This window comes from Phytophthora infestans, genomic scaffold, assembly GCF_000142945.1.
Source record: "Phytophthora infestans T30-4 supercont1.4 genomic scaffold, whole genome shotgun sequence".
Taxonomy (NCBI): domain Eukaryota; phylum Oomycota; class Peronosporomycetes; order Peronosporales; family Peronosporaceae; genus Phytophthora; species Phytophthora infestans.
In genome coordinates, this window is record NW_003303755.1 from 2850003 (window position 1) to 2871477 (window position 21475).

Sequence of the window (21475 nt, forward strand, 5' to 3'; positions counted from 1 at the left end):
CTACAAGAACAAGCATGCAGTTCACACCGCAACAACTTGTTGGTGCTGGGCGCTATGCGCCTATTACCCGCATCGGTAATTGGAATGAGGACTTGATGCTGGAAGAGGCTCGGATGAAGGATTTTACTCTACGCAAGACACAAGGATCGCTGCTGGCTACTCACACACTTAAAGCGGCGTTCCTGAACCAGAAAGCACCTCGCTCTTTCGATCTCGACAGCCGTATCTGCTTGAATCAAGCGATAGCTCTAGGTCACCTCGAATCAGACGCGGTGCTGGCGTGCAACATCTTCGAAGAGACCCCGTCGATCGGATCGGACGAGTATCTCGTCACCGCCATGTCATCGAACACTCCGGTATCGCGCAATACTTTCCGTCTAGTGTCACCTCAGACCTGGAAAGCGGCAGTAGCTCGTGGTGGCTTCGACCTGAGCGCCCCGGGAGAACCACTGCGCTATGATGAACCGTTTCTCATCATGTGCAATGAAGCTTTACTTGTGGATGACAAGAGTGTGTTACTTAAATCTCCTCTGTTCCTCAAGTCCGGTCTGAAAACTGAACGATCCATGAGTCCCATCACATACAAACAGCATGTGTGGCTGAGTACTGAAGCAGATAGCGGCGCTCTTTGGATCTGTGCCAAGGCAGATTTGGCTGGAACGGAGAAACTACTCGCTGCTGGACAACAAGTTAAGACTGGGGACCGCATTGCGATCACACACAAGATGACCGGACAAGCACTGTTCGCGAGTAGTGGCAGCAAACAGCCCACAGACTTTGGCGTGGAGCTCGAGGTTTGCTGTCATTCTGTGAGAGGCACCGGTAAACGTCACCATCTAGCAGCCGAAACGGAGGGGATACGTACACCTGATACGGAAGGACTTCACAACGTGAACATTAACACTTGGACGTTCGTGCTGGCTCGATCGGTTCACGAAGCTCAAGATGATCGCTCGTTGCCTCACTTTGCCAGCGCAGCGTCTGTCATCGAGGTGCTTCAACGATGCTTTGCTGCTGACAGCCTGTACACGTTCCGAACACTCCTTGTTGCCCTTACGCGGGCCGATACTCGGGGAACAGGGCATCTAAACCACGAAGATGCCAAGTGGGTTATTCGTCAGCAACACAGCAGTCTTCCTCTACGTGATGAGCATCTAGATCTGCTTTTCGACAGCTTTGACAAACGTAAAACTGGTTTCTTTCCGCTGGCTGAGCTCATCAAGGCACTGCGTGTTCCTATCTCTGCCAGTCGCCGAACTCTTATCGATGCTGCCTATGATCGACTGAAACAACAAGCGCCTGATGGACAGCTCACACTTAATGCCATTTGTGGAGCTTACGACCCGTCTATCGATTCGCGCGTTACTGCACAACAACTCTCCGGGAATGACGCAGCTGAAGCGTATAGGAAGCTCTGGCCGAATCAGGTTTGTTGATATTATTCGAGTAGTAGTTTCCTGTGGTAGTGATGCCGTGTTGCTAATCTTGCTGCTTGGCATCAGGATTCAAACGCTGAAGTATCTTACCGTGATTTCACCGAAGTGTACTCGGACATTTCGATGGTGGTGGCGCAAGACGCACACTTTGAGCAACTGCTTGCAGAGAGTTGGAAATGATTTCCAGATCTACATGTACTGGCACGATGCATTCGCATTTATTAACGATAACCCTTTCAAACTATATATCATTATCTTGTTGGCTAACGTTGAATATCCTTCACGTTGGCCTCGATTTTCTTGAGCAAAAGCATCGTAGCCTCACACTTCCGTTGCATCTCGTCAATCCACGCAGGATTCACAGACCCCATGTCTGTGTTTGGGTTCACGCTTTGAATATTCGGGATAGATGTGCGAACTGGAACAAGTTTTCGCGTCTCTAGCTGCGTTTGGTGGAGCTTCCCAGCGGAAAGATCCATCATTGTAGGTCCAGTCGAAGTCGGGCTTAAGTTTGACGCTCGTTGTTTAGCCTCTTGTCTTCGTTGTCCAAGCACACGAGCTCGACGATAGTACATTTTCTTCATTCGAATGATGTCACCAAAGGTAGCTCCAAGACCTGCTGTAATGACTTCGACGTGCTTGGAGAACGTGCTAAGTGGGTCGCCATCCATGTTGTACTTCATAATTTGCTTGATACTGTTCTGAAAGCGGCAGGCGTAAAGCTTCTTTTTCACCTCGTTCGGAAGTCTCTGTAGTTAAACATCAACACAAAAAAAAGTTAGTTCAGTTTGTTCAAAACATATTCAGTATTGTGGCCGCTTTTAGTACGTCGGATAGTGGTCGATAGAAGGTGTTGCAAAGTTTCTGTTGGTGCCAGACTAAAGAGTGTCTGTACGACTTGCAGAAACGAAACGTAGCCTGCACCGCCATGACGGCGCTGATTTCTCTCTTTTTGCTGAGTTCTCTCCGGTAAAGGAAGGCGTGTACCCTTGATTCCATTGAGGAGAAAGAAAACTTCCGCATGATGATGGAGAAGAACATGGCGTCTAGCATGACTGCAATGCACGCGGTAATAGCAATAATGGCTCGAACTCGTCCACTTTGTGGAGAAACGTCTCCATACCTAGCCGTAAAAAGTAATGGTCAGCATCATGAAAAAAAAAGTTCTAGGCAGACTTACCCAATGGAGAGAAACGTCATGAATATCATCCAGAAGGAGTCAGAAATGTACAACTCATTGCATATTGCATCTTCACTTTTCACAGTTTCTCCAGCGTCTTGCCTCCAGGAGCATTGGCCGGTGATGGTCTCCGTCGCATGCAGCAGATACGCTACAATTGCCCCAAGCAACGTGTAAAACGTTACAAGCTTACTGATAGGCGAGTCGTCAAGTACTTTCTTGATCACGAACTGCCGGTAGCTGAACTCTGCGTATTAATTAATGCTCCATACAATCAGAAATACGTAAAAACATCAAACTATGCGCAGACTTACCTAAGTTACCGCTAAAGCTTGCCACCTTTTCTTTCTGCCGGATCGGGTATGGGTAGTAGAGCCACTGCCCCCAGCTAACAGTGCGTAAGAACGATGAAGCGCTCAGTATCACTAATGTGCCGCCGGGTAGACGTGGAAAAAAAGTTTCAAGACCAGGATACGGGAAGATGGCAGTATACGTCAATTCGAGCCCGAATCGAAGAATGTAATCCTAAGTGGCAATCGCACAGTACAAAAATTTAGATAAATCACAGCAGTTGCATCGTCAATTCAAACTGGACCTACCACTTTCTTATAAATTGGAGACTCCTTGAGGTGTTTTTTCTTCCAGAGTTGGCTGCAGCGAATAAACAGCCGAACCAGCCCCAGGATTGCTATGATAACTCGGATCACATTGATTGCAGCAAAGTTGCTGTCGGGAAGTGTATCAAAGCAATTGGGTCGACTCAGGCACGCTCGTTTTTCACGCTGTCAGAAATGAAGGGAAAATAAAAGCTAGTACTATAGAAATTTCACCGTGTAACTTGCCAACATACCCAATGCGAAGATTTGTACGACCATTGCAGCTGCGCCATAGACAGAAACATGATGGCAAATTCAAGCGTGGCAACTCTCAGGTCGTTGTTAAAAACAAGCCGCTTCTGGTATGTTCGGAGAACGGAGTTGCGCTGCGTAAAGTAAGACCACCCTCTCTTGTCCACAGTAAATGAAACAGGAGGAGCCTCTTCCCCTTGTTGGTCCTGGTCATCGTGAACAAAACTCTGGCGACGGAGGCCGTTAACCTTGTTGCCGTCGGTAGGAGCTACGTTGCTGCTTGTACGCAGTGATTGCTCCGATAGGGCTTTCATTCGAGCACTCAGGCTTCGATGTATGCTCGACATCTTTGCCAATCAGGTATGCCTCGCCATCAAGGTCTTGCGTTTCAATCTCTAATTCGAGCAATACTCGATCCTAGCCAAAAAAAACGTTTTTAAAAGATATTTATTCACTGCTCTGCGACTGTAACTAGAGATGTAACTCGAGATCTTGATCGCTTTTCAAATAATTGGACTCCTGCGTTGAGCTCTTCGCGGAATATGAGTGCGTTCACCGATCGATGGATGAGAGCAGCAGCACTGAATTGGTTTAGCCGGTGAACTGAGATGTCGCTCTTGCGAATATTCCGTCCAGCTAGGTATTTTCGCCATCGTTTCTCAAGATTGAGCGACTTGGGTAATGCTTCGAGTGGCTGGTCACTTAGCTACGTGATTTAATGAGATGAGGCAGAGTCATGAAAATAATTGCCAATCCCAACGACTTACCTCGTCAATGACAAACTTGCCTACACGTCGAGCAACATCGTTGAAAAACACTTTGTTATCGCGAAATATGGGCACGTCAAGATAGGCTACACACATCAAAGATTAATGCTGCAGTCGTAAAAACAATCAATGAGAGGAAATCTTCCTTACCTACAAAAACTTGAATATCTTTCGACGAAGACCTGAGATTAGTCCCCACACCCATTGGAGGATCTAAAGTGGCAACAAATGATGGTAGTAAATGCCATTCGAGGAAACCTGTTGCTTCAGGATCGAATTGACACCACTTCTTGACAAACGTTTCGTACTAAACATTCAGAAACAAAACAGACGTGAGCTTTCCAAGCTGACAGGGCCCGATACTACAGTACAGCGTACATGTTGAGGTAGTAGAACGCCGTCCTGACGGTCTTTTTCTTTCGCGAATCCCTCCAAGATCACAGCGATGAAAATATTTAGAAGGATGAATGTGACGAGTAGCGTGAAGCTGTATAGATACACGAAAGCCACTGGCGAGCCACACCCATTCAGCGGTACACAGTCTACAGCACTACTGATACCGCACGAGTTGGGGTCGTAAGGCGGGTCAGGCACGCAGTCTTTCTGGTTCGCGAGTTCGTACATGACATCATTCCACCTCTCCCCGGTAGCACAACGAACCTAGAGGACAAATAAAAACATGAAATAACAGTAAAAAAAAAGTTGACTTGGGTGAATCGAACAACCATTACCAGGGTGATCATGGCAGCCAATAATGACTGGAAGTTTGCCGTCGAAGTAATCAAGTCGCCAAACTTTATTTTCGCGAACAACTGCACCCCCATTGCAGCATAGATAAAGAAGACTAGAAAGAGAAGTCCACCGATGTTTGCAAGTGACGGGAGCGTTATCAACAAAGTATTGAAAAGTTGACGTAACGAGGGTGCCGAGTGTACCAACCGGAATAAACGCCCCACGCGGAAACTTCGCACTGTAGAAGCCGCAGTCCCGATGGAGCTCCCGCCAAACATTTGGTATATCACACCGAAAAGCGTACCCAGCACAACGATAAAGTCGAAAATATTCCACGGCTCTTTCCAATAGTATTTGCCCAAACCAATTATCTTCACCACTGCTTCAAGTGCAAAAATGCCTGAAAAAAAGTAATTCAGATAGTTTAAGCCGGTCTCGTATAAATCTTCTTCTCCAAAATAATCCATGGCCATGAACACAGTGTTTAGCAGCACACAGCCTATGATCAATAGCTCAAGTGTGGGGCTAAGTGCAATGCGAAATAATGCTCGCCGAGTCGTATGACGTGGCGTTTTCAGCTTACGTACAGGTCGTAGATTGAGCATGGCGTCGTTGATAGTTAGCCATTCTCGTTGAATCTGCGATAGATGAAACGTTCCATCCAGCTTCTCTTTCATGTTGTTAAAGTTCTCGATAACAACACCGACGAAAAGTTGCATAACAAAGAATGTCCCCACCAATATGAAGCAGATGAAGAAAAATGCCCAGCTCTCGTGGTGGTTTGGGATCGGCTGCATGTCAATTTCCGTGGCATCCACGCTGGTAAGCATGATGGTGACCCAGCCCTCCGTTGTAGTCATCTCAAAGAACGTTTGAATACCATGAATCACGTTATCGAAATTCTGTGGTATTGTTTTGTCCCATGCTGCTCCAAAGAGATTACAGATTGCTCTCGACGTCAATGGTCCGTCACTTGATAAATTGCTGATCACTTCGGCTGTCGAGTGGTTGAACCAAGTTTGTTCTGCTACTGTCAAGTTGGTCCAAGGTCTTGGTGAAGCTATAAACGCTTGCTGGGCTGAAGACAAAGCAGCAAACACGTTGCCTTGGCAGCTGTAGAACTTTCCCTTCAGGTTGTTAACAGCTAAGATGCTGAAAATCATGAACACCAGCAAACATACCATGATAACGTTCACAATCTGCGGGATGGACGCAATCAGTGAGCTCACCACCAGTTTTAGACCAGGGTTCCGATTAATCATTCGCAGAGGACGTAGAGCCCGAAAAGTCCGTAGTGTTTTCACAAATTTGAACTGAGAACTCCCTTGGAACATGAAAAATGCCGCCGTTGCTGTGATGACAAAGTCCATCAAATTCCAGCTATTGCGCAGGTACGCTCCCTTGTGCAGCACGAACCCGTACGCAATGATCTTGATAGCTACTTCGATCATGAAGAGCACAGTTAAAACTGCGTCAAACCACGATAGAATGTTGGTAAGCAAGCTATCTGGTGAACTGAGTGGGTTGTCAATAGCTAACTCGATCGTGCTGACGATTATCAACGCCAGGGAGAAGTTGTCGAATTGCGGATGCAGAAGAATTCGCGTCGCTAGTTTTCGAATGGGATTGTCCAGTGCGAGAATGAACAGTGAGCGATGCAAACCCAATCGGTTCTTAAGAAAACTCGAGCCATGACGTCGCACAGCACCTGGAAGTTCATGGAACATACGCGACGAAGTTGCCAGCGCTTCTCGGCGACCACCGACAGTTAAACGACTTCGACTCTGCGTTCGGCTTCGACTTCGAGTTCGACTCCGACTTCTTTCCTCTGTAGTGCTGGAGCGGTAGTCCACGTCACGTCTAGAGGATAACTGGTTATTAGTGGTCGGGGCGACTCGAGATTTACGCTTTAAGGCCTCACGTTGGGCGTCTCTTTCCTCGTCGTTTGACTCGTCAAAGTTCCCGAGTAAAATTGCCAAAAACAAATTGAGCACGATAAAGTTTCCCAGCACTACTAGCGAGACGAAGTAAAGCACGGCAGACCACCCAGACGACCTCCATCCGTCCATCATTACAACGTTCCAGTTTTCACCTGTGAGGATCTAACGTAGGCTGTAAATGCTTAGTGCAGCACAAGCATTCAGACAGGGTAACAAACCTGAAATACAGTGACCACTGACCACAACAGCGTATCGAAGTTCGCCCTTGGAATATAAGCAGCCTCGTGGTTCCGGTCCACAGGGTATCCGTACTCATCGAAGCGAAACTGGTTCGCGAATGTTTGCATCCCAATAAGTGCGTAAATATACAGAAACAGCATGAACAAGACGCTGAAATTGCCGACTTCTTGCAAAGTGCTGATCATTGTAGTCAACAACTTCTGTAGGGAGGGCCAGGAGCTAGCAGAATAAACAGAGTAATCCGTTAGTGTACTCAACTACATCGTAGAAATTAGGCTATTTGGAACTTACCGTGCGAGTTTAAACAATGCAAAGAGTCGAAAAGATCTCAACCCTGAGAAGGAAGATGCCGTCGAAGACGCGCCTTGTTGACGTATAAATGCTGGCGGTGACAGGATTAGCTCCACGGTACTGACCACAACAATCACGGCATCGAATTGGTTGTATCGATCATCGCGCCATCGTTTCCAGCCCAAGCCGACAACCTTCAGGAGAGCCTCAATAAAGAACGCGAGCGTCAGAGCAAAGTTGATCTTTTCCACCGTCTCATTAAGCTTCCTGTCGATGGGGTATTGATCCAGCGATAAAATGATGGTGTTTAGCAAGATCAGAGTTGTCTGGACCACATTGAACATCCAGTGATTTACTATAGCACCGAAAAGACTCTGCACGCGTGAAGGCGAGGCCCCGTCGCTTGCAGCTTGGGCTGCTCGTAGTGCTAGTGTGAGGGCTCTCGCTTTCTTCTGTGTCTTCCTTTCCTCCGCTTCGAGGAACGAGGCTTCCGAGAAGTTGTCCCAAATGACCGCCAGTGTCAGATTGAGCATGAAAAACGAGCCAAAAATGATAAAGGACACGAAGTAAATGACAGCAACCGTGCCATATCCGGCGTCCTGCAGCATGTACATGATATCACTCCTGCAATAGCAATATTCAGTTCACTCTCACATAACTACTACTCTAGGACAAAACCAAGCGTTAAATCTTACCAGCCTTCACGTGTAATACACTGAAAGATTGCCAATGATGCCGACCCAATGCTGTCGAAGTGCAGGAAGCCCCAATTTAAGTCAGAACTATACGTTGAGCTCTGGAGAACACGCTGAACGATTAGCGAGTCCGGGTGAGTAAACCGAAGGTTCCCAAAGTCGTCATAATCAGACCCGCAGATCTGACACACAAGGCACCCAACATTGCATTAGACGTTGATTTATAATGCATAAGTCTGAAAAATGACCCACCTGCCCGTCCGGGCACTGACGGAACTGGTCGTCGCCGAGAGAACACGTTCGAGCGGGGGTCTCATCAGCTACAGGCCAAAAGCATTGCCGCGGAGTTCTCCATGGAGAAGTGTCGTGAGACCAGGATGCATTCGAGAGTGGAATTTGATCGTTGTACTCGTCAACACAGGGAAAAAGCGAATAGTTCGCTAGTACTGTCGCTTTGTACTCGTCGAAGGTTCCAAATTTGACGTCGGGGTTCACGTAGACCGGATATGGCGTGACACGACACCGAGGGTGCAATACACCACTCCACAGCTGCACTCCAATTACCCCGTACAGAAAAAATAGGAAACAGAGAAATGCTACGACCGTTAGCAGCTCTGGAATAGATTTGAGCAGCGCCGATACAAGTTTCTTCATGCCTGTAATTCATGAAGACAGCATCAGCATCTTTCATGCATGAAAATCTTTTCACAAAACATTATAGAAAAATATAATTACCAGCGACAGCATTCAAACTTCGCAATGGACGTAATACCCGGAACACTCGTAGCATCGACACGTTGGGAATACCGGGAATTACGGCCAAAATGCTATGTACATATCATCGGTGAGCGAGCTGAAGCGCCTTGTCGGCTCAAAGAAATAGTTCCCTCTAACGTACCCGATGAACACCACGATAAAGTCCATCCAATTCCATGGATCCATCAAATAAGCGCCTTGGTCGCCAATTAATCCCATGGCGATGATCTTCATCGTACACTCGACCGCGAAGAGAATGGTGAAAATGGTGTCTGCCGACGTCACAATAGCATTTCGGGTGGATTGAGAGCTGTCCAAGTCTCCTTGGTTATCCACCTTGCTGTAGTCGGCGATGGCAAGGATAATCGAGTTCGCAAGAATTAAGAAGAGGATAAACTGGTCGAAGCGTTTCCAAGTGATGCACCATATCAAAGCCTGTCGAAAACGACTGCGCTCAGGGAAAATACCCAGCGAGCATGGCGCAAACTGGCAAAAGCAACAATAAAGTGTTAACGTCATTTTCATCTATAAAATACACTGGTGTTATTTACCAAAAAGCGCTTCCGGTGCACGAAAAAGTTGTAGCGATCTGCGATTTCGCTCGATCCGTCGTCTCCAGGGTAGCATCCAGGCTGCAGCACCATAAGAATATCAATATTGGTGCAACAAGAAAAGTGTTTCTCGTGTTGGAAGAAATGCGCACTGCCGCGTTGATGATTTCCTGGATGACGTCGATACTACTGTCGGTCTCCACTTGCAGCTTGACTGTGCTCTTACTCCGTGCCTGTGTAATCGCATGCGAGCGTTGCGAGTCCAGCTGAGATTTCTTGAGCAGCAAGCCAGTGGTGGTACCATGCATCGACTTGCTCCTGTGCCGCAGCTCGGAGCTCATGGTCAAAAGATAACGTCTTTTCGTAGCCTTGAAGTTGCTCTGTATTTCGGCCAATCCGTGATCGAATTATTTTGACCAATCGCAGTAATTCACGTGGCGCACCCGAGTATCTTTTGGAGCCATTCTCGAAATTGACTGGGAAATTAAAATGCGGGGAGTGTTCGTGTTCGCGGCGGCAAGCCTGCTGGCGAGCGTCCGGGGTATGTACTCGAGTGAGGACAGCGTAAAGGTACTGGACCCGGAGAGCTTCCGTGAGCAAGTGCAACAGGACTCTGGAGTGTGGCTCGTAGAGTTCTATGCGCCATGGTGCGGCCACTGCAAGGAACTGGCGCCTGAGTACAAGAAGGCCGCCAAGGCGCTGGAAGGCGTTGTAAACGTGGCTGCTATCGATTGCCAAGATCACGAGGAGTTTGTGAACGAGTTCGCGGTGCGCGGCTTCCCGACCATTAAGATCTTCGGTGAAAATAAGGCGAAACCCTTGTCTTTTGACGGCGAGCGCACAGCCAAGGGCCTCGTGGACGCCGCACTCACGGCCTCGCGTCGAATGGTCAAGGCACGTATGTCGGACGGCACGGAGAAGAAAAAGCGGAAGCCCAAGCCTCAGCCCGAGAAGAAATCGCCCAGTGGTAAGAGCAGTGTCATCACTCTCACTGACGATACGTTCGATGAGATGGTGCTTAACAGTGGAGACGTGTGGCTCGTGGAGTTCTATGCCCCATGGTGTGGCCACTGCAAGGCTCTAGCCCCAGAGTGGGAGCAGGCCGCGTCCGACCTGAAGGGGTCAGTTAAGGTCGCTGCACTTGAGGCGACGGCCAACGAGCTGAAGGCGTCGGAGTACGGAATCCAGGGTTTCCCGACGATTAAGGTGTTTGGACCGAATGCTATGGGTCCCCAGGATGCTGAGGACTACCAGGGTGAGCGCACAGCTTCAGCTATCACCGAGTTCGGTCTCGCGGCGCTGGATACCTTGGGTGGCGGATTGCGCATCAAGGAACTTGTGTCGGCTGACGCTGTCACGGACTTTTGTGAAGGCAAATCCAGCTGCGTTATTAGTGTATTGCCTCACATTACAGAAGGTGGCAAGAGGGCGCGTGAGGGCTACATAAGCACACTCGAGGAGGCTGCGAAGCTGGTGCGTGGCAAGCCATTTAAGTTCGGATGGATGCAAGGAGGCGACCAGCTTGACTTTGAGAATCGCTTCGAGCTGACGTTCGGGTACCCGTCGCTAGTGGCTATCAACTTGGACCGCAAGCGCTACGTGGTGCAGCGTGGTGCCTTCACGGCGGAAGCGATTGCTGAGTTCTTGCAGGGCGTCATTCAGGGTCGTGAGTCGACGGTTGGCTTCGACGAGCTGCCGGAGATTAAGACGATTAAGCCGTGGGATGGCAAGGACGTGCAGCTGGATGAAATTGAAGAGGACGATGAGGACGACGACATCATGAACGAAATCCTGGGCAACGCCGCTGAGAAGGATGAACTTTAGGATCAAAGTGCTGCATAGAAGATCATAGCGTGCGCTCTGAGCATCATTCACACAATCGAAACGTGTTTTTTTTCGCTAAGATTTCTGCTTGTGCCTGCACACATGGCTACTTCTGATGTACAGTATTTGAATGGCATTGTTTTTCTAAGCATGACCCAGTTGGATTCTTGCTGTACATGTAATGTCCGCGTTGGAGAGCGGAAAGCCGATATCGTTCTGACGGAGAAAAGCAGGATCAAGTCGTGCATGCAAACAGAGAAAGCCTCCAAATCTACGCTTTTCGCTCTTCGTCGACGGACTCGGTCACGGAGCAACCACGCAGGGACGTCACGCCTAGCAAACGTTTCTCTACCGCCAAGGTGACCAAGCAGAATTTTGAAGCGGGGCGCGATGCAGCAGTGTTGCAAAACGGTCTTCACTGTAAGAGTGGTGCGACGTCTTCATAATAAAAGAGCTACATGTATCGCCATCATGGTGAACACGACCTCGAGTCACGCGTGCGGCGCGTCGAGCGATGCAAACGCGCACGTCGTCGGTCCTGTAACAACGCCGCTTATTACGCCACTTCAGTGAAAGTACGCCGATGGGACGTGAAGTCTTCACGTCCCATCGGCATGCGTAGTTACTATCGCATATAAACTCGCATACACGCCAAAAAATCAAATCCGAAAAGCCAAAAAGATTCGATCTTCCGTCAATCAGCGATTCTTCTCAAGAATTTTCGCTCTACCATTGGTCAAAACTTTTGTCGACGGCAACAACACCGCAACAAAGAACAAGCACATGGTTCTGCTTGGTGCCGTAGTTCAACAAGCGCAGGGAGACGCTCGCTGCCGCTGCCTTCTTCATTCTTCATTTCGCCTCCAAGCGTCCGTGTTCCCAAGCTTCACTAAGCCCCATCCAAGCCTATATACAAAGCAATACCATGCCCAATCTTCTCAAGGATCTCGTCTCCATGGTGTCGCCTCAGTTCAAGCGTCCGATGCAGTCGCCCACCACCACGAATCGCCTCTCACCAACCAAGCAGAACGTGGCCTCTGGCTCCTTCTCCGACTTTGCGGCCCGAAGAGAAAACGCCAACGCGGAAGTGACCGTGGAGCAGCAGCAAGACCAAGCCAAAATGGACTCCTTCGTCTTCTTTAACATGATGCGGTAGAAAGACCCGTCCGTTGGCCTCGTCGGGGAGGCCGTGACTGCGAACGCCATGGTTTCGACTTGCCACTACAAACAACTCAGTACCATACTTCGATACCAATGACGGGGACTGAAAGCTCGTCTGCATCTGCGTTGGCCTTCTGGGGAAGCAACCAATAAATATTTTCTCAAACTCTCGTGCTTTGCACGGGAGTCCCCTTGCTTATTGACCATGCTGTCATAGTTCATTTGACCGTTGCACTTTACAAACTCGAAAGCTCCTGAGATGCTTCAGCCCTGATTTCGCTAGTGTGCTGTCCGGAGCCGTTTTCGATCGAAAGAACACCAAACTTAGCTTCAAAGTTGATGACTTTAAGTCGTCGATGTAAGATGTGCTGCAAAAATTCTGTTAAACAGGAAGAAAGCGATGAACAGCAGCGTGTACTCGCGTTTAAACCGAGACATTGTGATCTTAAAGCACCAGTCGCACTACTCTAGTCTAGGCTTTGACAACCTCGATCTCGAAAATAAGGTCCGAATTGCCAGGGATGTCGGGTCCCGCGCCCTCTCGGCCATAGCCAAGACGCGACGGAATGGTAATCGTGCGCTTGCTGCCAACACGCATGCCCTCAATACCGATGTCCATGCCCTTGATGACATCGCCGATGCCATGACGGAAAGTAAACGGCTTCTTGCGGTTCTGATTGGCGTCAAATTGCTTGCCGTTGGTCAAACGACCACGGTACAGGATACCCACCTTACGACCGCGCACCACGGGGCGACCCTTGCCCACAGCACTGCAATAGCATAGCAAACACTACAACGTTAGAGCGAGGTATTTCCAGCAAGCAGTTGTATCCGAAGCACTTACACATCCTCGATGTTGACGCCCTTGTGCACACGCGTAGCAATCTTGGCTTTCTTTGGGACATCCAAAGATTCTACCGGGGCCGCACGCTTCTTGCTCTTCGGGTTGGTAGCAGTTACTTCGGCGAGCTTCTTGGCAGTTTTCTTCTCTTTCTCTGCCTGCTTAGCCGCCTTAGCTTTCTTTTTGGCTGCCTCTTTCTCCTCCTGCGCCTTTTTCTCAGCCTCAGCAGCAGCAGCAGCCTTTTTCGCAGCAACCTCCTTCTTCGATTCCTTCTTCGATTCCTTCTTGATCTCCTGCTTAATTTCCTCCTTAATCTCTTTCTTGGGTGACTTTTTCTTGGGTATCGGCTCGCTGTGAGAACGCTCCTCGAGTACTTCGAAGCGGTTCTTCTCCTCGTCATTCAGCTCCACTTCTTCTTCATCAGCTTCGTCGACATCACTATCACTCGATCCGTCACTGCCAAACACCATCATCTCTTCCTCGCTATCGCCGAAATCGTCAAAGTCGTGCTCGTCGCCGCTGTCCTCCTCGTCATTTACCTCGATAAATCCCGTGAGATGGATAGCGTTAGGTCCATCCACTACGAATTCGACAGCACCATCCGTAGGCGTGAATGTCTGCGTTAGGTTCCATTGCTCGGCTACCTCGGGCGTCAGCGTGCACAGCGCAATCTTAGACGTTTTGGCCACGACAGACAGCGTAGAGCGGCCCTCAGTCGCATCCGCTCCGAGCGCTGCAGAGTTCAATTGCATACAGAAGTCCTCGACCTCGTTCGGCCACTTAAGCGGGTGTCCAGGCTTCACCACGTGACCGAAGAACCCGGGCACGGGTGCCACCTCTGCTGGTACGTCAGACTTCTTGCCCATTTCGCACAATTTGTTGTGACCAAGGTTTGGCAGTGATTGGCGGAGCGAGCGTCAAAAAGTCAGCTACCGGTATTTCACCGGTAAACTACATGTAGAAAAAAGGCAAATTGACGTTGCAGTGGGCAGACGACAATGGGGTATGATGGTTACAAGGCCTCATATCTTACGTTCGGGCTGTATCGCTAGTTGGTGGCCTTTTAAAATGCATTCAATCTGCAGCACAACGACCGCTTGAATTAGAGATACTGCAAGTCTAGATGTATGAAAAAAACTCACCCGGCACCCTCCTAGCGTGATCTGCTTTCCTGATTCCAGACGCTGAAGATCGCGTACAAGGCGAACGACAGACGCCAAACGTGGAGGTGTCTCTTTGGTTCCGATGTGCACAATGATAATTGAAAGGAGTCGATACAACAGTTCTTCGAACATATTTGGGTCGTGGAAAACAGCCAAGCGCAGGACGACAAGATCGGGCCCCCAAGTAACAGTGTACTTGCGAAGCATAGCTCGTTCTGCAGATGCAATCAAGATCGTTAGAACTACAGGTTACAAATACAAAGTACCACTCACAGACAGCACGCTTTGCTTTCGTACCAATTAGTGCGAACTCTTTCTTAGCTTTGTCTGAACTCACCTGGAACCTAGCAAACAGATCCAGGACCTCAGCCCCTTGTTCCCTTTTAACCCGCTTCAACTCCTGTTCAAGTGATAATAATCAGGTCAATATGTTGCTGTTCACATAAGACCACGTATAAATTGCAGTTGTTACCTGGCGGATCCGCACACGGTCGTACATGAGATCATCATTGGACGGATCGTGTATCCACGTCTGCTGAAATCGATCACACGTCGCCATCAACTCATCCTTGGTGACAGAGAGCAAAGGTCGCAAAAGTGTCGCCGAGTAGTCTGAGTCCAAGCCTTTACCGTGAAATGAGCGGTCTGGTAACCCCTCAAGCGAGAGAAACGGCAGCTGGTTTGCAATCCCTGCCAGGCCGTTAATGCCACTCGCCCTTCCAAGACGGAAGAGTGTCGTCTCTAGTTGATCACCAAGATTATGGGCCACAAACAAACAGCGCACACCGTACTCCAGACATACCCGCCGCAGCAAGTTGTATCGATACTGTCGCGCCTGCTCCTCTATCTTGCTATCCCGTGGCTTTACTGGCCTCAATAAATCACTCTGTTGTTCTCCTCCTGAATGCTTCTCTGTGTCTCCAAGATGCCATTCGCACACTTTCGTAACATGTGTTATGCCTCCGCGCTCAGCACAAATTTTGGCGACCTCCAGCGCCTCTCTGCTGCTCCCAATGCGCAGCTGATGATCCACAGTGACCGCCAGTAGCGGCGTCTTGATCCGGTTCCCATGCAAATACTCTCTCAGCAGCAACATCAGCGCCATGCTGTCTGCACCACCCGAAACCGCCACTGCAATGGGGAATTTCCCCTTGGGTGCGCGTTGCCCCTGATCCATTGGATAGAGTTGATGATGAAGCCTCTTCTTGGACAGTCCGCATTTGCGCACATTCTCCGCAAATATGTTGGCCGATACGGAGTCTTCACAGTTCCTGAATGGCGCATTGGCTGCTTCCGTAGACAAATACGACCTAATAAGCGTGCGTTGCAAGCGCTGGGCATGCCCAAACGACACTAGACCGCGAAGCATTGAGCTCATTTACAACAACAAAAAATTCCAAATAAAAAAAATTGATGGACCAAACAGCAAATTTGGTACCTCAAATACTTAAGTACGGTACCAATTGTGTAAAAAAAGAAACTGAGTTTTATTTCAATTTTTTTCAGATTAGACTTGCAGCTTTTTATTTTTGGTTGAAGTGAGCTATTAATGGTCGAGGACGACTTACCAAGCTGTTCAAGTGTAGCTCACCGAACTCTATATCACTAGCTGTGCCTGCCTGTCGCGACATGGAGCTTACGCAGGAGCTCGTGAAGAAGAAAATCGACTTGCTGGAGCAGCAGAAGGCCAAGTCAACTAAGCTGAATGACCTTTTCGACGGTGAGCGATGCTAATGCAGCTTGAAGCTCTATTGCAAATTGTCATGATCTCTTGTTGCGCACTACCAGCTCCTGGCGGGTTCAACGATGTCTCTCGAAAGACTTGCAAGAACTTGGAGGCAGCTATCACGGCATCCAAGCGGCCAGGATACTTTTCGTACTATGAACAACCCGAACACGCCAAGAACGCCGTGCGTAGCGGCGAGGTACAGCGATTGCAAGAACAGATTCTGCAGCTCCAGAAGCAGATCGACCAGCTCACTGTAAAGATCGAGAAGAGTGCCGATGGTCAAGACATGGGGCACACTGAAACCACAATTACCAGCTTGAAGCATTGGCTTGCGACCTACGGCATGCCGAAGCAGCAATCAATTTCGGACCTGTACACCGTCTTCACTCCAGACAGGAAGGTCTACGGTGGCACAACACACTACTCTGCCTTTCGCAGCCAGTCTAGCACTATGAAGAAGGGCCGCCTAACCAAGTGACCAACGTCTGAAAAGAATGAAAAACTAGAACGAGAACTACGTGTTGAACCTTAAGCCCCTCGAATTAAAGAGAGCTTTAGATCATATCAAATGTGGATGCAAGATACTTAAAAGGTCGAGTACTTGCCGAGCTTCTCCACGTCACGGAAGTCCTCGCCGGCGTAGCGAGCCTTGTTGCCAAGCTCCTCCTCAATACGCAGAAGCTGGTTGTACTTCGCCAGACGCTCCGAACGGCACGGGGCGCCAGTCTTGATCTGGCCGGCACTCAGACCCACAGCCAGGTCAGCGATGAACGTGTCCTCTGTCTCACCACTACGGTGGCTGGCCATAATGCCCCAGCCGGCCTTCTTGGCCATCGTCACGGCCTCGATCGACTCCGTAATGCTGCCAATCTGGTTCACCTTCAACAGAAGAGCATTGCAAGCCTTCTGCTCGATGGCCTTCTTCACACGGGTCGGGTTCGTCACCGTGAGGTCGTCACCCACGATCTGCACGTCCTTGCCCACCTTGCCCGTGATCTTCACCCACGACTCCCAGTCATCCTGGTCGAACGGGTCCTCAATGGACACGATCTTGCTCGAGTCAGCGCACTTGGCGATGAAGCCCTCGTACACCTCCAGCAGCTTGTCGGCCGGGATCTTCTCCGACTCTGCAGCGTTCTCGTTCTTGAAGTCAAGGTTGTAGCGAGCGTCCTCGGCGCCAGTGTAGAACTCCGACGCGGCAACGTCCATGCCAAGACGCACCTGGTTCGTGTAGCCAGCGGCCTTGATGGCCTCCTCGATCAGGTCGATGGCCTCACCGTTCGACTGGATGTTCGGGGCGAAACCACCCTCGTCACCCACAGCAGTGGCGTCCAGGCCGTAGCGACCCTTGATCACCTTCTTCAGGTTGTGGTACACCTCCGAACCGATCTTCATGGCCTCCGTGAAGTTCTTCGCACCCACAGGAAGGATCATGAACTCCTGCATGGCCAGCTTGTTGCCGGCGTGCGAGCCACCGTTGATAATGTTGAACGACGGCACGGGCAGGCATGGGGTCGGGTTGCCGGCCAGGTCGGCGATGTGCTGCCACAGAGGCTGCTTCTTGGCAGCGGCACCGGCACGGCACAGAGCAAGCGACACACCCAGAATCGCGTTGGCGCCCAGCTTCTTCTTGCACCAGCCCCACTCGTTCTGCGTGCCGTCCAGCTTCTCCACCATGAAGCGGTCGATCTCGGCCTGCTTCGTCACGTCCTTGCCGATAAGAGCAGGAGCGATGATCTCGTTCACGTTCTTCACAGCGTTCAGGACACCCTTGCCCATGTAGTCCTTGCCGCCGTCACGCATCTCAAGGGCCTCAAATTCGCCCGTGGAGGCTCCGCTCGGGACAGCGGCACGGTACTCGCCGAGCTCGGTGACGAGGTCAACCTCAACGGTGGGGTTGCCACGCGAGTCAAAGATCTGACGGGCCTTGATCGACACAATCGACACCATTGTTTTAGAGGAGGAGAGCTTGTTTTCAGGAACTTGAGGCTTAAGAGGCCAATTCGGAAATGATCCCGTGACGAAAGCACCCCTAGATCACCCCCTCCGATCTTTCTCCCCCGTCCTTCTTAAGACTAGGACGTACCTGATTAAATTAGGTTTATAAGAGATTAGAAATGCTTCTGTGAATCTGACAAACGCCTTGATTAATGAGTCAAACCCTAGTCTAGGATCGTGCAATTGGATTGGTCAGTACTATCGCAAGAGACACGCACCAGCATGGCGTGAACACTGTATTACAGTATGATATTTGGTTACCATTAGCCCCTGTTCAGAACAGGGCTAATGGTAACCAAATATCATACAGGTACTCCGTTCTGAAAAAGATAACCATTTCAAATTACATTACAGCCTACCCAAAACAATACCCCCTCTATGCCGATCACTTTTTGGATTTCGAATCTCCCGCGCTTTCCCGACCAGACTGGCTCCCGCTCCCAGCTTTCATTTTGAAAGCTGGCACCTGGGGGAGATCACAGACAGTGAGCGCCAGGCCGTCTGGGAGACCTTACTGTTTCGCAGCGTGGGAGGAGTGCTCAACATGGAGAGATCGTTCGGGTTGCAGCGTACTTCCGTGTGGGCCGCCAAGTTGTCGAGCGAATTTGGAGGCGTGGAATCAATTCGATGGGAGATCGAGTAGCAGCCGTGGTCAAGTCAAGGAAGAGCGCATGTGGTAGGAAGAAGGTGGCTCGAGCTGAGCTGTGCGAGAGAATCGCTGCAGTTCCTGTCAATGAGCGCGAAAACCAGCGTCTGCTTAAGCGCGCGTCCAACATGAGCTGCTACCTGGCTCAGCAGCTGATAAAGGAAGGCTACATACGGCGTGCGCTCAGACAGACCCGCCCACTACTTACACCCACGCACAAGTTGGCGCGCCTCCGGCACAAGGACAAGCAAGTACGAGCTGGCACTCTCCCTACGTCACTGCCTTGTGACGCTACCTCACTCGCCAATGCTAACGCGTACATGCTGCTGCTTGCAGCGAGCAGCCCCCCACCGCCTACCGCTGAAGTTCCAGAAGCCCCACTGAGCACCCCTTCAGAATGTGGCGATGTAGCTGCCGTCCCTGATCCGTTTTTGTATCTGTAGTTGTACGGCGGAGCAAGAACGCCTGTGCCTTGCTTAGTTTCTCACTGTCTGCTCTCGGTCATAAAGCTAGCTAGCCAGCCTCTCACAAATTAATAAACGCTCAAATGAACAAGGCGGAGCGCTACGCAAAAAAAAAACAAATGGTTTTCTTCTTCCGAGCGGAGGTAGTATGATATTTTTGATAGTAGTAGTACTATTTTAAATATTAAATAGTAATATTAACTCATTTTTGCAAAAGCTAGCATAATATTTTAATATTAACTCGGAGAACTGAAAAATATTAGATATTACATGATATTTTATGATATTTTCCCACTCAAGTACGTGTCTTGCCACCTTACCCTAGCGGAGCCAAAAAACTTTTTCGATCAGGTTATCTTACCTCTACCGTCTGTCAGTCCGTCCGAGGGTAGGGTTCTAAAATGTAACGCAAATACGCGCGTTCTACTGGCTGCCGAGCGCAGCGAAGGCGGCCTCGATTCGCTAAAAAGCTGTCGAGTGCAGCGAAGGCGGCCCTCATTGGCTAAAATCGGTATTTTGTTTTGTACACACTATATGTGGACTACACATCGTACTTAAAACCACCGTTTAAATTTCATTTTGCCTTCATTTCTAGCTGCGGAGCGCCACCTCACGCAAAGGGCGCTGTGTGTGTGCGAGTTAATTTGCATAATTAAAAGGCGCCGATGAGCACACACGTACTATATCGTAGTAGGAGCTGTTGAAAAAATTTGTAGGCTTCGGTGACTCATATTCCGGGCTCAATCGAAACTTTAGTACTTATTGGATATAGAATGATGTTTTAGGCTTCGTAGTACTTTATTTATACAACTTACAATATTATTTTTCTTAGTACTATTATCAAGGTATTTTATATTTTTGCTTGCAGTCATTTGTAGTAGTAGTACACATAATAATTATATCAGCGTTTAATAATAAATAACAATTGTATTACTATTAATAATAATGTGAAAAACGTAAAATATGACTATTATGGCTTACACCCCTGCACCCCACACTGCCTCCGTAAGAAAGTATTGTCTTCCTTTGTATTTGCGCGCGTAGTGTGCGACCTTGTAAGCTTTCCAACAATATATATTGGGAAAAGCATTTGTTATTAAGTGAACGCGGAGGCACGTGACTAAGCAAGAGCACGAAACGCGAAGGAACATCGACCCACACTATGTAGACGACGGGATAGAAGAGCAACACGAAGCACGGAAGGCAACGGACGATGATAGAAGACTTAGCCGATGCAAACCATGAAGTTTCATGCGTAGCGTGAAAGACGGAAGAACACGCAGTCATGAAAAGGACAGAAGGTCAAGAATAGGACGAAAGCGTACGAGCCACGGATGGGAACTAAATATATAAGCACCCCAGCATACTGAAAAGCACGGCTACGGAAGAGCACGCAGCGGTAAGAGTGCACTAACAGCAATTCTCCCATAGCATCACGGTAGAGCACGGAGCACGGTCGACGGACCAGATATATAGACGCGGGAGACCATAAACGTGAAAACACCGAGCATTTGAGCACAATACCCGGGTAGAACCGGATCTTACCGAGCCAGGGAGCACGATACTACGGTAGCTCATAATAGAGCGGACGGCAGACCAGCGCCGACACCACAAAATAAAACGATGACTTGGACGGTGGCCAAGACACTAAGCCATGATAGAAATGCGGCCACTGGAGCTGTAGACGCGAAGTCACCTAGCCACGGCGCACTATATCAGTGTAGAACCTGAGCTTACCATGCCACGGAGATCAATAGCGCATTAGAATTCGATTGCACGGACGGCAGACCAGCCACGAAATGGAAGGGGGCTCGGGGTGACCACGATTGTAGAGGACGATGCCGCTGAAGAGCACGATAACATGGGCAATGCAGATGCAATCTGCGAGCACAATACCATAGACAGCAAAACCATATCGCAATTACACGATGGCGTTATAATGCGGTCGATGAAGCCTCACCAGACGAGCCCGATACACGGGTGCTGGAACAACACGACTGCGTGGAGGCACCAAACCACGGAAAAGCACCCTTCGGCTAGAGAACCAGCAATGGGAGGCGAACGGTCACGAAATACTGTGTATCAGGAAGCCGGTGCAGCCACGAAATGTTTGAGAGCAGGAAATAGTTAGCAGCCACGAAAGACGCAGTACTAAAAAAAACATGAACCCAAAAGAGAGAGCTCTTAACCACTAAGCAGCGTGGGTCACGGGT

General features: G+C 49.4%; 8 protein-coding genes across 8 annotated transcripts; 4 read left to right on the forward strand and 4 right to left on the reverse strand.

The window, feature by feature from the left end:
* Positions 1 to 14: 14 nt before the first annotated feature.
* On the forward strand, positions 15 to 1616 carry PITG_03691 (uncharacterized protein; the record flags this gene model as incomplete). The annotated part of the gene is made up of 2 exons (XM_002906697.1): positions 15 to 1427; positions 1503 to 1616. 2 exons carry the CDS (start codon positions 15 to 17, stop codon positions 1614 to 1616), a joined length of 1527 nt encoding a protein of 508 aa, XP_002906743.1.
* An 83-nt stretch (positions 1617 to 1699) lies between these two features.
* PITG_03692 (Voltage-gated Ion Channel (VIC) Superfamily) lies at positions 1700 to 3517 on the reverse strand (the record flags this gene model as incomplete). The annotated part of the gene is made up of 7 exons (XM_002906698.1): positions 1700 to 1826; positions 1953 to 2185; positions 2265 to 2559; positions 2617 to 2863; positions 2931 to 3141; positions 3216 to 3398; positions 3467 to 3517. The coding sequence occupies 7 exons, from the start codon at positions 3515 to 3517 to the stop codon at positions 1700 to 1702; spliced, it is 1347 nt and encodes a 448-aa protein (XP_002906744.1).
* Positions 3518 to 3915: 398 nt separating this feature from the next.
* On the reverse strand, positions 3916 to 9119 carry PITG_03693 (Voltage-gated Ion Channel (VIC) Superfamily; the record flags this gene model as incomplete). The annotated part of the gene is made up of 11 exons (XM_002906699.1): positions 3916 to 4170; positions 4232 to 4317; positions 4382 to 4538; positions 4610 to 4891; positions 4963 to 7065; positions 7122 to 7362; positions 7435 to 8058; positions 8130 to 8311; positions 8382 to 8785; positions 8865 to 8956; positions 9028 to 9119. The coding sequence occupies 11 exons, from the start codon at positions 9117 to 9119 to the stop codon at positions 3916 to 3918; spliced, it is 4518 nt and encodes a 1505-aa protein (XP_002906745.1).
* A 793-nt stretch (positions 9120 to 9912) lies between these two features.
* On the forward strand, positions 9913 to 11339 carry PITG_03694 (disulfide-isomerase, putative; the record flags this gene model as incomplete). The annotated part of the gene is made up of 1 exon (XM_002906700.1): positions 9913 to 11339. One exon carries the CDS (start codon positions 9926 to 9928, stop codon positions 11258 to 11260), a length of 1335 nt encoding a protein of 444 aa, XP_002906746.1.
* A 683-nt stretch (positions 11340 to 12022) lies between these two features.
* PITG_03695 (uncharacterized protein) lies at positions 12023 to 12728 on the forward strand (the record flags this gene model as incomplete). The annotated part of the gene is made up of 1 exon (XM_002906701.1): positions 12023 to 12728. One exon carries the CDS (start codon positions 12186 to 12188, stop codon positions 12414 to 12416), a length of 231 nt encoding a protein of 76 aa, XP_002906747.1.
* Positions 12729 to 12817: 89 nt separating this feature from the next.
* Positions 12818 to 15775, reverse strand: PITG_03696 (uncharacterized protein; the record flags this gene model as incomplete). The annotated part of the gene is made up of 6 exons (XM_002906702.1): positions 12818 to 13191; positions 13266 to 14100; positions 14296 to 14341; positions 14405 to 14640; positions 14723 to 14825; positions 14898 to 15775. The coding sequence occupies 6 exons, from the start codon at positions 15600 to 15602 to the stop codon at positions 12894 to 12896; spliced, it is 2223 nt and encodes a 740-aa protein (XP_002906748.1).
* Positions 15776 to 16054: 279 nt separating this feature from the next.
* PITG_03697 (uncharacterized protein) lies at positions 16055 to 16632 on the forward strand (the record flags this gene model as incomplete). Its single annotated transcript, XM_002906703.1, has 2 exons — positions 16055 to 16145; positions 16214 to 16632. 2 exons carry the CDS (start codon positions 16055 to 16057, stop codon positions 16630 to 16632), a joined length of 510 nt encoding a protein of 169 aa, XP_002906749.1.
* Positions 16633 to 16652: 20 nt separating this feature from the next.
* On the reverse strand, positions 16653 to 18154 carry PITG_03698 (enolase; the record flags this gene model as incomplete). The annotated part of the gene is made up of 1 exon (XM_002906704.1): positions 16653 to 18154. The coding sequence occupies one exon, from the start codon at positions 18102 to 18104 to the stop codon at positions 16740 to 16742; it is 1365 nt and encodes a 454-aa protein (XP_002906750.1).
* Between the last annotated feature and the right edge of the window lie 3321 nt (positions 18155 to 21475).